Here is a 15971-nt window from a genome sequence, read left to right as displayed (position 1 = left end):
CAAATTTGTAGAATAAATTACCACCCACATTACATTTGATGTTGAAGCAACCTCTCAGTACGAGTTATACGATGACAAAGATAAAACTAAAGGGAGTGATAAGACTGCTTAATGGCATATGAAAACACACCTACACAAGTTTTATTTAAGAATGAACCCAATTTGTCGGTTATGTAATTATAAGGAACTGCCAACCATATTACCTTCCTAATATGAAGCAACTGCTCAGTAGAAAGGTAAAATAAATTACCATGATGACCTTCTACTTCTTAAAAGACGGATCGAATTGAACTGAACAAAAAAAATAGAAAAAGTTCAATAAGCTACAAAGCTGCAGCGCTTGGGGAATACCAAACCCCCTCTTCCTAATATGCTCCTCCTCATCATCTCAACCAGATATTTTAGAAATTCATCCTTTGTTGATCCCAGAATAGTTTGAGCATCTGTTTAAGAGCTCTTCCATACACCTCAACATTGCTTGGCATCCCCAGGAATTTTATTTCATTGATTAATCAACAAAATATCTGGAAAACGCATTTCCTTACTCACTGTTATAAAGAAATAATAATGTAACAAAATGTCAAAAAAGCATAAAATAATTTAATTTTTTTTTTATTTAAACCATTAATTATTTTATTTACGTAATGTGTTATCTTTTTTAGTTAGATTTAATTAATGAAGCAATAAATCTTAAACATGTATTTGTAGTCTGTGAGTTTTTCAACTAATTGAAACTGGAGAAAAATAAATTCGTTTCTTTTTTCTCTAAGGTTGATTTGTGATTGTGAACACCAGCCGAGCTCAATCCAAATTCCCGAATTAATTAAACACACCAGATAGGTTGGGGGGCGGACGATAGCATCGAGCCTGTCTGGACCAAGAAAAACTCTCTCACTTTGAATATCATCCGTTCAATCACTTCACGGAAAAAACCTCTCTCCTTTTGCAGTAGAGATTCGGCATCCGATTAAACTTTACAAGAAAATGTCATCGGGATTACCACATCATGATTGAAGCAGGATTTTCTTCAAGCGATAAAATCTCTATATAAATAAAAACCTTCAAAAAATAAAATAAAAATAAAGTGTGTTCGTCTGTGTAATGAAACTGGTTATGCTCTTTGAATTATGTATTAATTTATTTTGTTTTTCACGTTGTACGTTATAATATGTGAATAATAAACACACAAGTTAGGTTGGGGGCGGGGCGGAAAATTTTATCAAAACGTACGTTTTTAACCAAATTTAAAACCAAAATTCTAATTTATAAAAGGGCTGACAATAAATACCGTAAATCTAATCCCTTCTTCTAATTAAATATCGTTTTGCCCAATCGGCCTACCGAACTGTCATTCCTTAATTAAGTCCGATTCCTTCCGTTTTCAGATAACAGTGTTTAGAATCAACGACAGAGAGGAGAACAATAATCAAGAATTCGATCAAACGATACTGACGGCTTTGTTCAAAAGCCAGCATCTTTCGCCATCGGAGCAATTAAGTCTTGCACTGACGTGGAACAGGGTGGACATAGCTCAGTCGGAAATATTCATTTACGGCCAAGAATGGCCAGCGGGTTTGTACCCATTTAAACGTATATTTTTTTCACGTATTATATATACTTATTATTTCAGGAGCTTTAGATGAAGCTATGATGCAAGCGTTGGAGCACGACAGGATCGACTTCGTCAAACTACTTCTCGAGAATGGTGTCAGCATGAGAAAATTTCTCACTATCCCCCGTTTAGAAGAACTTTATAACACGGTTAGTTCATAGATATTTTTCGTCATATTAACCATATCTAACTTCAAATTAACCTTTTTTAATGTTAAAGTAACCCTTTTTAACGTTAAATTAACCCTTTTTAATTTAAAAATAACCCTTTTTAATTTCAATGTAAACTTTTTTTTAACTTCAAATTAACCCTTTTTATTTTTAAATTAATCATTTATTTAAAGCTTTAAAAACTTAGTAGATCATAGGAAATATAGGGATGTAAAGTAAAATTCCTGTAACTAATGGTTTGTAATTGGAAAATAAGCAAACTATCTTATACTTATACAAATAAGTATATAAGCCTTTTCCGTCGAATTAACCCTATTTAACTTCAAAGTAATCTTTTATAATTTCAATTAACCCTTTTTAACTTTAATTAAACCTTGTAATTTCACATTAGACATTTTTAACTTCAAACTAACCATTGTTAATTTCAAGGAAAACCTTTTTAACTTCAAATTAACCATTTATTTAATGCCATAAAAAACTTAGGAGATGGCAGGAAATATAAGCATGGAAAGTAAACTTCCTGTAACTGATGTTTGTAATTGGAAAATAATTTACAGTACAGGAATTTTACTTTTAAAGCCAGAATCTATTTTTATAAGTCTTAAAAATGGTGTGATTTAGGTTTGGAAAAACAATTTCTTTATCGTGCCAACGTTTCGATCTTTAGTGATCGCAGGGGTTGCTACTGAATATAGTCTTACCGTGGAAACCATCGTCTTCAACACCAAACTAACACGAGTGTGACATAATTCAGTTTTCCACTTGCAAAGGATGTCAAATCCACGGCAATTCAGGCTAAAATTGGAATTTCAAAGAACATTTTAAGTATAAAGGAGAATCCGCTAAATCCCCCTTAAAACATAAAGAGCTTAATTTAGATATGGGCCCAGTGTGTTTTACAAATTATAATATAAAATAATTGGTAAACTTATTCGCTAAAATTTAATTAATTGTTCACATTACAAAGATAATATAATAATAATGTTCTTTGTGTATTATTGTCACCGCCTTGAGTTTATCTAAAAGAAACTTCCTTTGATAACATTGAACGAACATTTTTTTTATGCAAGCACTCTTCTTGCTAACACTTTTCTTGGTATGTAATTTTTTATAAGTATACGTCTTCACCGATTAAACGGCTATATGGAGACACCGTTTTTAGTTTGTTCAGGGCCATTACAAGTTTAAAAAACAAGATTTTGACGTTTTTCGAACTTACATTATAAGGTGAGGGTGAAAGTTAGATCTTTAACTAATAGTTATAATGAGACACATTTCTTGGTTTGTTCTGGACCATTTAAATAGAAAAAACAGGATATTGTCACTTTCCTAATCTAATCTTATAACAAGGTTCAGGTTCCATGGATTTTCCAGGAAAAATTCAGGTTTTTTATCTATTCTCGTGAAATTTCTGGTTGGTTTAGGTCTTTAACTAATATATATAATAAAACAAAAGTTATTGGTTTGTTCTGGGCTATTAAAAATATTAAAAACAGGATTTTATCACTTTCCTAACCGGCCTTCTAAAAATGTTCAGGTTACATGTATTTTTCAGGAAAAATTAAGTGATTTGATCTATTCTCGTAGAATTTCTGGACACTTAGGCCTTTATCAACTAAATTGCTACAATGATTCACATTTCTTGGGTTTTTATCAGGGCCTTGACGTTTTGATGCTTTTCAAGCCTGCTTTCCAAAAATGTTCAGGTTCCTCGGATTTTACCGAAACTTTTCAGTTCTTTCGTGCTTTCTCGTAGGGTTCTGGACAGTTAACTTAAATCAAAATTTTGATGATATCAGAGGTATGAAGAGACACATTTCTTAGTTTGTTTATAGACGTTAAAGATTAAAAGAAAAACATAATTTTCATGCTTTCCCTACCTGCCTTCTAAGAATCTTTAGATTATACAAACCGAATAATCTACACGGAATTTTCAAAAAATCTTCAAGGTTTTGATGCGTTTTCGTGAAATTTCTTTACGACCAAGGTCATTAACGATTAAAATTCTGTAATACACCACAGAAATTTGACTGCTTTTGAATCTACATAACTTCTAAGAATGTTCACGTTACGCAGACTTTTCAGAAAATTTCCAGGGTTTTGGTGCTTTCTCGTCGAATTGTTGCTTTACGCCTTTGACGATTAAAGTTTTATGTTGGGACCAAATATACATATTAATTGATCATAATTTATTAAATAATTATGCTAAACTCGGCTAACTATGATCGGCTGGGGATTCTATGTCCACGAGAAGTTCGTTGTATAACAAAGTGTTTGTATTAGGTCGGTTGACAGTAATTTACAAGAAAAGTTGGAATATGAATTGTACGATTAATAATGATTAAATTCAATCATATCTAAGTAAATATAACTGTAATTCCAATTAGACTGTTAGAATGTGGGTTATAGGACCCAGATAGAGTTTGCCGTTATGATAATCTCTTCTAATACAAATGTACTACCAGTATTTAAGGATGGGAAGTGTTCGAAAATTTGCTGGTTGACCACGCATTCCATATGACCACGCCTTGAGAAATTGCTGATCTTTTCAGAAAAATGCCTTGCACTTTGTAGATAGTGTCCTTGATTTTTTATATGCATAAATATTTAAATATATATGTATATATAAATATATACATAAAAAAATTATATTTAATGCGAAAATAAACAAAACATAAAATTCCAAAGGGTCATCAACGTACAATTTTTTGTGCCATTTTGTAATTTATTTAGGTCAAAACGTAAGCTGAAAACTTACAGTTTAAAAGGAAAGGCCTTAATTTATTTAGCAGCACGAAATTGAAATAATTTTTCGAATCACATTGTCGATATTTTCATGTCTCTATTTTCTTGGGTTTATTTTTTTCAGAAACAAGGCCCGTCCAATACGTTAGGCTACATACTTAGAGATGTCAGGCCGCATATCCCAAGAGGATACGTTTACACCCTCCACGACATCGGCCTGGTCATTAATAAACTTATGGGAGGGGCATTCAGGTAAGTCATCTTTGACAAATTCACTTCAACTTCCTTCTGAGATTCCATGAGACTTTTTCCTTATAGATCGCAGTACACTAGGCGGAAATTCAGGTTGATTTACGCGAAAGTGATGAAGAAATCGCCCCATGTCCACAGGAATAGCTCCTCGTTCATCCGCTACTACGGCAACACGAACCTCACCCTCAGCTTACTCGCGGAGACTCTTCCAGCGTCTAAGGAGATGCCCCTGTTCGACTATCCATTCAACGAATTAATGGTAAGAGTATCATTGGTAATTTGTATCAACATATATANTGATGTAGGTTTCAGAAAAACATTTTCTTTATCGTGCCAACGTTTCGATCTTTATTGAGATCATCTTCAGGGCCTGGGATTTACAAACATTGCTTAAATTTAAAAAATACATGTAGTATGTGGAAAACAGTGAATTTATACAATGCAAAAAATATTTTTTTTTTATATTTTTTGAAAATAATGAAATGACGTTGAAAATAATGGTGCAATCGGATTTTAAATTAGTCAAAAAGTTATGGCAAAAAGTTTGATAAAAAAACGCATTTCGTTTGTTTCGTTGCTAAATGATTTGGTTCTTCACTGAAGTAAACATAAATTGCCTTTATTGTTTACATTCTGTTATTGTTTGTCTTGAAAGGTTCTTCTCTGTACGAATGTATTTATTAGCGTGAATGATGGGAAGATGTTTAGGTTATGAACACCCTGCCGGCTTTCCAACTGTACTTTTGTAAATAATATTGTGTGTAAACCTGTGTAAACGTAGTCATGTATGTAACATTGAATTAGGAACATAAGCCACGTATAGAAGAGTGGAAGAGTTTGGAGTATCAGTAATACTAAACAAAAACGAGATGGAAAATATGTGAGGAGCTGGCAATGACCTTAACAGTTAGCCAGCAAAAAAAAATAGTAAGCGGTTTCAGGCTCTCTTCTATATTTTTATTTCACTCTAAACATACAATTTACAATAAATATATTGTGTTCAAAAATAATTTCGGGAGAAAAAGAGAAAAGTTTTGATTAAAATATTTAGTTAATGTGAAGCAGGATGTGCTTGAGTCTCTCGTGTTTATACTTTTTGTATTGAAACGAGCTCGAAGTGTAGTTCACCATATCATTTATATGTTGATGAGTGGTATTCCTGCAAAACAAAGTTAAATTAGCTAGGAGTATTAAATTTACCTTGAAAACTTAGTTTCTGCCTACAAAAGATTCGCTTCGTTTGGCTTAAATCGGCTTGTGTAAATAGACGGTTTGCTCTTCTACTCTATTGTAAAATTTTCGAAACAAATCAACTTTTAATTACATTCGAAAATAAAAAGTTTTATTTTAATGACGATGAAAATACACTTTAAATATCTGAGGAAAAATAACAGATCAACGACACTTTATCCGAGGTTAGTATAATCAAAACTTTAAGTCTTTACCAAAGCCATGACTACGGGTATGAAACAAACTGTTGAAGATGTTCGAATAAAAGGACATAATTGGATTGTACAGTAAAAAAGTTTCGTGTCGAAAATGGAAGCCAATACGGATTAAACTGTAGAAAGCCTCGGTAATTTGATACTGTTGATAATCGCGCCCTCAGCCAACCCTACCTGCTATTGCTCTGATTATCTTAAGAAGACTTTTCTTTCTTGCAGACCTAATTGAACCGACTTTTTGTTTGTAAAAAATATTATACGTATTGTTTCGATTTAGCTTTATTGTTGTTTTTCATTTGCGCCTGCAATTTGCAATTATTTTTATGCAATAATTACCACAGTATTCTGCCTAAAAATATGATTCATGCTCTAGAGCTAATAGTTTTTTTTTCCTTTAGCCCCCTTACTATCGTACATCTAGCCATTCTACTTATATGTTCTTAATTAATTTTCTTGGGGAGGACAGCAGCCCAGGGGACCATCATCCAAGGAACATCCAAGCTCCCTGCCTATTTGGGAAGATGTCTTCCCACCTTTTTACATACGGGCTGTATTAGAGGGTTGTGGATAAAAACCATTTACACACTACCTAGTACTCATAGAAAATTCCGCAACCTTCCCATGGCCCGGGCTAAACATGCCCTGGGAGCTCAGGATGTCCCCCCGCCACCCGTCCGGAGGGTAGAGCTAATAGCTAAAAAATACTATTTGCAATATGTCTGATTTAATTTCTTTCGTAAACTGTAAATTCTAAGATCATTTTTTTAATTTGGAAATAAAAATTTATTATTTATTATTCATTATTATTTATTTATTTATGTTTATTATGTTGTGTTATGTAAATAATATTATTTATTTATCGCAGTCTCGAGAGACGTATGCTTTTATTCGTTATGTATATGTATATTTTGAGGTGCACGCTTTAATTGTCCTTGGTGAGAGAATGAGAAAGCGAGAAAGAGAAAAAGAGAGAGAGAGAGAGAGAGAGAGAGAGAGAGAGAGAGAAAGAGAGAGAGAGAGCGAGAGTGAGAGAGAGAAAGGAAATAAACGTGAAATAATCGCAAATAGGCGCTTCCCGATGTTAAACCGGCACGACCAATCCGAATGTTTGGTGTAGTCTATTTAAGCGCCTTGCTAACAAATTTGTACATACATATTTTGGGATCTTCTTCCGTCCAGGAGAGCTTATACATATTTTTTGAACTGTGAATTCGAAAAAATTCACCGACATACCCACATAATGAGAGTAAAGGCCAGTTAGAGCTGTTGGCATGCTTGAATTTGAAAAATCGCACCAATTATGGGCAATTTGGTTTTTCTAATAATATACTTTTATATTTAATTACATTGTACTTTCAAATTAGTGATTCATATTTATTAACTTTTTTAATTATTATTTAAAGATTTAAAGTACTGATAAAGAGGAGTTTTTTCTCGAAAGCTGGAAGAAATAATTTTCTTTCTAAGTGATTTATTTACTGAATCCTGAAATTGTCAGCCCCTCGTAGTTCGATCAAAGTTTGCATAATAGTATGCAGGATTCACAAAAAGAGGCTGAAGCCTGGCAAGGACAAAAACCTATAACTTCATCTTGAAAAAGTGTATTGAAGAGTAGTTTTATGCGGTACAATACCTCGGTGGGATAGGGTTGACACATGACGGATTACTGAACCAACCGAATCCAATTTTCGTAGCTTTAGAATTGAGACTTTACCAGCAATCACAAACAATTCCATGAGAGAATTTGCATAAAATAGCTGCTCCCTCACAGTTATGTGGAATCATTCCATAACATTTATGAACAAGTAATATTACTAGAAACAAACGTCTGAATAAGTACCACACTGGCTCTTTTTTTTTAAATAAATTGTTATAAAATATTAATGACTGACGACCACTTTTTTAACCATTGCGTTAACTCACCTNCTATATTGTATAGCCTAGGGTGACAGCAGTGGTCGAGTGGTTAGGGCATCCAAATAGTATTTGCAATGTGTTCTGGGTTCGAATCCAGGTAATCCCATGGATTTTTAATGATCATAAAATAAAAAATGTGTTTGCAAATAGACATTTCATCTGTGGCAAACAACGTGTCAGTGGATGTTAATTGCTTCTTTATCACAGGAATTACCTTATTGTCTAACCTATAAAATAAGTCAATTTGTTTCAGATTCCCATCTGTTACACTTTATCAAAAAGTATGAAATTAATTGAAACAAAAGAATACTTTTGGCCATATTTTTTCCATCAAAGATGGCTTTTTTTATTCATTGAAGGTTGAATTTATAGCAATTGACTACAGGTGGTACATTTGTAGGAATTAATGATCTGATATTGATAACATAATGAATTAATATGTTACTACTGAATTTTGATTAAGTTAGGAAATGTTCGAATCCTTCATGGTTGCCCTTAGCACATATTTATCTGCTGCCAAAATGCAAGTGCATTAGCTAAACCCCAGCTCTTAACAGTGCTTAGCATCTCAAAGGATATGTGCCTAGGTCTGTGGTTTCTATTGACAGAGTTTTGCTTCTTCCTCTGTTTTTCCTATTTTCTTTAAATGGTATAGGCTAGAGAGGCATATAATTTTCTTAAATTTTGCCTGCTGTGTTCCTTCGCTTTCCTTTTTGAGATATTTAGGCATTCCCAGCCTAGTTTAGAGCTGAAAGCATATACATTTAGAGCTTTTATATCTACCTGACTGTCCGAAAATATGTTGATCCACGCACCCTTCATTTTCTCTTTTATCAACTCCTTTGGATTGCATTGATCTGATCTCAGTTGGAAGATGGTTAAAACCAGTCCAAGGGGTTTGTTAGGTTGTAATTAGGCCCCTTTACTGCTACACCTACTCCCCCTTTTATCTTTGACCCATAAGTGTGCCGTGCCATATTTAGAGTCTTTTCCTAAAACTTAGGTCTCGTTTTCTCCCAAATCTCTGTGATCCTTGGAAGGGTCTGTCAAAGATTAATTTTCCTCTTATTTCATCAATAGTCCATCTGTTAGTACATTAATACCCTCCTTTTGTACAAGAATGTATAAGAGTGGAAGATCGAGAGCAGTTTTCATCGCTGTTGGGGGACGAATGTGCATTGCCCTTGTTATATTAAGATACGCTAATCTTTGTAGACTGCAATATGTTTTGAGTCTTCTTAAGCAGTGTTTTTGATCACCATACAAGTGCTCCATGACCAAGGGTCTAACCAATGTGATTTATAACCAATCAGCCATCCCCAAGGGTTTATTCCCAAGATTTTGCTGCATAATTTCTGGTAGCTTAGTAGTGCCTTGGCTTTATGTACCTTAAGTAGTATGTTGCCTACATGCCTTCAGTCACTGGTTATACCTAAGTACCTAATTTCTTTGAAGAAGGCTATATTATGCTTATTTTAAATTGTGATTTTACATTTTGATTCCTTCTTCTTATGAAAGGTATGAGAAATCTTTCATAGGTTTATATTAAATATATACATTAAAAATACAACTGTTTAAATTTTAAGCCCATTTTCTACCATCATCCATCTATGAGGTTTAAGGTGTTTTGCATATTATATGTCTAAGTGTCATCAATTTTTTTTAGCTCTGTGACATAACAGACGTTCACCGAAAAAGAATCAGGAAATAATTATATTTTATCTTCTATAAAGTAAAAAAAATTTAGGTTTCTAGTAGTAAGTTAGAATTAATAGTATTGTAGTTAATGTAATTAATAAGTAATAGTCCATTAGCTAATATGAATATTTATGATAGCTGGGAAATAAATTCTTAAAGAAATAAATATCATTTTAATAGCTGAGAAAGTATTCCAGCATGATACTATGCTAAACTGCATAATATGCTTAAAATTGTACATTCTTGATTTCATTATATTTATTATACATGGTACAAGTAAACTTGTAATTTTCCTAAATCTAATGAAAAATTATCTTGTGTAAATTAAGCTGCAATCGCACTTTTTTTTTTTTTTTCAAAGACTTGGGCAGTGCTAACCAAGCGGCAGGAGATGGCTTTGCTCATGTGGCAGCATGGTGAAGAAGCTTTAGCTAAAGCGCTTGTTGCATGCAAGTTATACAAAGCTATGGCTCATGAAGCAGCTGAGGATGACCTAGAAACGGAAATCTATGAAGAGCTCAGGAATTATGGAAAAGAGTTTGAAACTATTGGTACGTAAAAATACCACATTTTTATTTACAGGTCATAGTAACTGAAAGTCAAGGAAGAATTAAATTATGTATTTGATATTTAACAACTTAATAAATAATCAGGGTTTATTGTAGGTCTAGAATTGCTGGATTATTCTTATCGACAAGATGATGACCAAACGCAACAGTTGTTAACTTGTGAGCTCCAAAATTGGAGTGGACAGACATGCCTTAGTTTAGCAGTAGCTGCCAATCATAGGCAATTACTTGCTCATCCTTGTAGTCAGATCATACTTGCTGACTTATGGATGGGGGGACTTAGAACACGAAAGAATACAAATATCAAGGTTAGTTGGCTAGTTTATTTTCTATAAATTATGTAAATTAATTGTATTCTTTCTATTAGGTGATATTTGGCCTACTCTTTCCTATTTATATTGCAAAATTAGAATTCAAATCGAAAGAAGAGCTACAGTTAATGCCACAGACAGAAGAAGAACATCTTATTGGTTTGGAAGAAGAAAATGAAAGTATGGAGGGAAGCAAGGGGCTGGATTCCCACAGGAATACAGAACATGATGTTGAGGTAAAGTTATATTTTTAAAACAATTTTATTTCATAATAATTTGGTTTTAATTGTAGGCACTTGTAATGGATGCTCAACTGCGTGATACAATCGTAACAGAAAATGGCCGAGTAATAACAGACACAAGCAGTAGTTCTGATGCAGGAAGTCAGTTTTTACCACTGCCCTTGGACCCTGCATACTACGACCTAAAACCTACACGACCACTAAGGCTAAAAAGAAAACTTTACGAGTTCTATACAGCACCAATTGCAAAATTTTGGGCTCACTCTGTAAGTAATGGGAATGAACTTTGTAAAAACAGTTGTGATATGTAGGGCCGGCACTAAATTGATAACACAAACTTAATCATCAATATGGCCAATAAACTTAATCTTTATGGCCTAACACTCACATTGCATTTTTCTTTCTTTGTTGATGGAAGGAATCCTGTGTCAATCTTCTTTTATCACTAGTGTCCTATTTGCCTAATCTTTTTTTCTGTTTTTTTTTTTTTTTCAACATTGAATTTTTTGTTACTTTCACAGCTATCCTAGCTCCAACCCTTCTATACTTGTAGGTTAGGCGAAGTCCCTCTTTAATTTGTCTTCTTGTAATTTTACTTTGAAGGTCTTTGAAGGCCTAGGCGATAACTGAAGGTATGCATTGATGTTGTCCATATCATTCGGTGCATTTTAGTAGAACAATCTTCTGGCTTTATTCCAGTTTTGCTTTTACTCCTCAGGTTTGGTGCACAGCCTGGAATACCCTGTAAGCAGAAACACTACACATTTATACAGTGTACATTGGAATACCTTCATTGTCATGCAATTCTGCGCATCTTGGCAAAAGTCATTGATAACATGGAATGATACATTTCCCGCTGTTGCTAGGTTTATGAATTTTGCAACTATTTTAACATTCGTATGATCATAAGTTTACCTTTGTGGATTATCATATGATATTTTACTGGTAATGTCCTCAGATTTGACTTATTGCACCATGTCACTATTGGTTTTACTAATACTTTGGATCTTTCCTGGAGCCTTTTTTTTAGTATTGGCTTCGATTATACCTCCAAGACAACAAATTCTACTCCATATTTTCTAGTTCACAGTAGACTTACATACCACATTCCAAAGGTCTTGGAACATATACCCTTGAGAGCATCCTTTCTGAATTTCCTGGATAAAGGAGGTGCGCCTAGTTGCTATTTCTTCCTTTCCTTCTTTGAATTGGCTTTCAATGTCTCTGAAAATGTTTTGGAGGCATCCTTTTAAAAAAGAGTTTACTCAACTCAGTTGAAGGCTTTTTTAATATCCAAACAGATTTCTAAGGAATATATTTTTTTCTTTGTACTTTAGTAGTCACTTTAGTCATAAAAATGTATATAGCCGGCCCTGGTGACATTTTATTTAAAAAAAATATCTGAAATTTGATTGTATGTTTTACTATAGATCGCATATCTTGCATTCCTGTTTATCTTCAGTTTTGTTGTACTTGTAAGGATGGGAACTACCCCAACCTGGCAAGAAATGTACTGCATTGCTTACATTTGTACATTAGGTTGTGAAAAAATAAGAGAAATAGCTTCATCTGAACCGGTTGCAATAAGGTAGAAAAATTGAAAAATGCAACTGATAAATATTTAAATATTAATAATCTATTTTCTGTTCCAGCCATAAATTTTCAGTTTGGGCCTGGAATATGTGGAATCCGTGTGATGCAGTCGCCATAATTTTCTTTCTAATAGGGCTGTCTTTACGTTTAAAACCATCATCTATGGATGTGGGCCGAGTTATGTTCTGTGTAGACATCATATATTGGTACCTTCGAATCCTAAACATTCTTGGTGTAAACAAATATTTAGGTAGTTTAATTGCATAATTACAAGTTACATTGATGAGAAAATACTAATTCATGTTAATTGATGTTAAAGGTCCATTGGTTACAATGATGGGGAAAATGGTTAAAAACATGATATACTTTGTCGTATTATTGCTTGTTGTATTAATGAGTTTCGGTGTTTGCCGTAAAGCAATTTTATTTCCTGACTCAGACGCAAGTTGGACATTAGCAAAGGATGTTTTTTTTCAGCCATACTTCATGTTGTATGGTGAAGTAAGTTATAGGCATTTTTATTTGACCTTTATTTCATAGTTTTGATATATAAATACTAATGCTCATTCATTTTTAGGTGTTTGCAGATAGTATCGATCCTCCATGTGGAGATGAACCTGGAATGGAACCATGTCAAACTGGCCGTTGGATTACAGTTGTGGTTATGTCAGTCTACCTTCTAGTCGCTAATATATTATTGATTAACCTGCTTATTGCTGTTTTTAATAATATATTCATAGAAGTTAATGCTGTAGCACATCAGGTTAGAAAGCGTCTTTTTCTTCTGTTAGAACCCTATTTGTAATCTTTTCATTACTAGATATATTTTTAGGTTTGGATGTTTCAAAGATTTACTGTTGTCATGGAATATGAACAAAAACCTGTTCTCCCTCCACCAATGATATTTTTAAGTCATATTTACTTACTGGTTAAATTCTTAAGGAGAAAAGTTCAAGGTGTACAAGAAACTTACGATAATGGACTGAAGTTATTTCTAGACTCAGAGGATTTAGAAAGACTTTATGATTTTGAGGAGGAATGTGTCGAAGGCTACTTCAGAGAAAAAGAAAGCAAACTGCATCAGTCGACAGAAGAAAGAATTAAACAAACAACCGAGCGAGTTGAAAATATGTATCAAAAAATTGAAGATATTAATCAAAAGGAAAATAGTCAGAATTCATCTTTGCAGGTTAAATTTTTTTTTGTGAAATGGGTTTTTTACAGTTTATTTTGTGAAATTTCTTTTTTAAATTTTTAGACTGTCGAATTTCGCATTCGTAAATTGGAAGAACTTGCAGAACAAACATCTTCAGCACTGTCTGTTATTCATCGCTTTATGTCGATTCACAGCAAAGTTGACCCTCCTGATTTCCCACCGTCTGAACATGGAAGAACAAGAAGAGCCAGTGAACATTCTGAACCAGAAATGTCTGATATTTTTGACAGACCAAGAAGGAAGGGGCCTCCAGTTAGAGCACTGACAGAAATAAGATCCGATTACTTTGCACACGATCCTCCTCATTTCGCACATTCTAGGTTAACGATGCAGATGAGAAGTGATACAATGAAACCTATTCACGACAGTGAATCAGACACCAAAACACAAAATGTGGTTACATTATTTTATTCATTATAAATATGTATATTATTAACATTATTGCTTTTAATTGTAGATCTCTGAAGCTAGTAATGAGGAAGAAGCTGCTGTAGAATGTACTCCTCACGGAAGCCAAGAAAGTTCTCTCCTACTTCCAGTTCAAAGACAATTGTCTCAAACTCACTCTGAACCCGATGCGGCTACAGGTGAGTTATCAGGTCGCCACATAGCTCTTGTCGAGCGTTCAGTCACTTGGGCAGAGCCCCGGATCAAAGTCATCCCACCGGCATCACATGCTAGATCAATGCTAATGGCAATGCACACAGAATATACTAGGTATGTTATTAAATTCATAAATGCTGATAAATAAACTATCAGTCAATTTAGTGACTTGATAGTGACTTAGTTGATTGATATTTTATTTGTGTTATGCAGCATTACAGATGAACTAGAAACTGTTTGCGGTTTACTTAGTCCACCAAAATCACCCAGTTTATTAACACCTCCTAGACGGGGGGATCGTGAAACTCGACGATCTCGCCACCATTCAGAGATGTCTAATCCTGAAATGGCTCGGTTTTTGGAAAAAGAGCATTTAAAAGATGCAGAAGACAATGATTATCAGATGATGGAAGGGTTATTACAAAGAAGATTAAAACCTACAGACGATGATAAATTTCAAAACAATGCGTTTTTCTTAGCAACAACACCAGAATTAGAAAGATACCAGGTATATAATTATATTTAATTTATCACTATGTTTATTAAGTTATATTATAATTTTTGTTTACCAGTGTCGATTGCGTCGTTCGAGTGCCATTGAAGGTGATTTACCCACTCCACAGTTATCAACATCAATAACGCCCATTGCACAAAGTCCAGTAGAAAGCAACAATGAAGCATTTGGAGAAGCAGAAGATGAAGCTAAAGATGGTACGGACACAAGCAATACAGATGGCCCTGACCATGATAACATGAGTGTTGATGAGGCCCAACAAGAAAGGAGACAATCATCCTCATCATCTAGATCAGTATTTTCAACCAACCAATTGTCAAAAAATGCACAAAAAGAAGTTCAGCTGTAAAGGGTAGCATTTAAAAATTAATATTTGATATCTCCAAAGGTACCAAGGCATTTTGTAAAAACAAATTTTACTATTCTTTAAATTGACCACTTATTAAAAATTACCTTTACAGAACCAAAGATAATTTATAATTACTCTTGTAAATAAATCATTTCCTTGGGAGGATAAATTGAAAATAATTTATATTTTGTTAATTAGTTGTAAGTGTTATTCATTCTGTTAGGTGTGTAGGATATTACATTTTTAACTAAGAGTCACTGGTTATTTTATAGTTGTTAAGACCTTTGCAAGTGTTCAATGTAACCTAGCTTAATAAGTAGTTATAATAAATTGTTTACACATTATAATTATTCTTATATATGATAAATGTTGTAATTTAAGGTGCATTATTTAATAATAAGCAATGACTTATTATATTTATAATATACTTTAAAATCATAACGTTTTCCTTTAGGAATAATAAAATATTTGTGATGTTACAGTGGGATATTTGCCACTATAAATGATGTACTGTTAAATAAATCATTGTTTGAATCAACTGTTAATATTAGTATTTGTATAAACTTGGCAATAAAGGATAAAATAAAATGTGTTATGTTGTTGTAAGTAAACATGGTATTAATGTTGGCAGAGGTCTTTAAAATAGTTATTACTAACCTGTGATTTAAAATAATTTGTTTTTCAGTTTAAGTGAAACAAAAATTGTTTTAATATTTTAATTTATTGTAATAATAA

At 33.3% G+C, this 15971-nt stretch overlaps 1 protein-coding gene across 1 annotated transcript in view; it reads left to right on the top strand.

Annotated features, from left to right (window-relative positions):
- LOC106672732 (transient receptor potential cation channel trpm) overlaps positions 1 to 15318 on the top strand; it is a 58710-nt gene extending 43392 nt beyond the window's left edge. The window contains exons 6-22 of the mRNA XM_014404385.2: positions 1386 to 1572; positions 1631 to 1761; positions 4652 to 4779; positions 4846 to 5038; positions 10201 to 10390; positions 10505 to 10716; positions 10776 to 10955; positions 11012 to 11227; positions 12392 to 12549; positions 12614 to 12804; positions 12874 to 13055; positions 13132 to 13317; positions 13387 to 13743; positions 13813 to 14163; positions 14228 to 14487; positions 14587 to 14881; positions 14946 to 15318. Coding sequence (XP_014259871.1) covers positions 1386 to 1572; positions 1631 to 1761; positions 4652 to 4779; positions 4846 to 5038; positions 10201 to 10390; positions 10505 to 10716; positions 10776 to 10955; positions 11012 to 11227; positions 12392 to 12549; positions 12614 to 12804; positions 12874 to 13055; positions 13132 to 13317; positions 13387 to 13743; positions 13813 to 14163; positions 14228 to 14487; positions 14587 to 14881; positions 14946 to 15236 — 3708 coding nt within the window. The 3' untranslated portion in view covers positions 15237 to 15318. The remainder of the gene's footprint in view (positions 1 to 1385; positions 1573 to 1630; positions 1762 to 4651; positions 4780 to 4845; positions 5039 to 10200; positions 10391 to 10504; positions 10717 to 10775; positions 10956 to 11011; positions 11228 to 12391; positions 12550 to 12613; positions 12805 to 12873; positions 13056 to 13131; positions 13318 to 13386; positions 13744 to 13812; positions 14164 to 14227; positions 14488 to 14586; positions 14882 to 14945) is intronic.
- The last annotated feature ends 653 nt before the right edge of the window (positions 15319 to 15971 follow it).

Source organism: Cimex lectularius, unplaced genomic scaffold, assembly GCF_000648675.2.
Source record: "Cimex lectularius strain Harlan isolate CLEC.00 unplaced genomic scaffold, Clec_2.1 scaffold193, whole genome shotgun sequence".
Classification (NCBI taxonomy): domain Eukaryota; kingdom Metazoa; phylum Arthropoda; class Insecta; order Hemiptera; family Cimicidae; genus Cimex; species Cimex lectularius.
Note: the sequence above shows the minus strand (reverse complement) of the source record. Positions and strands in the feature narration are given on the sequence as shown.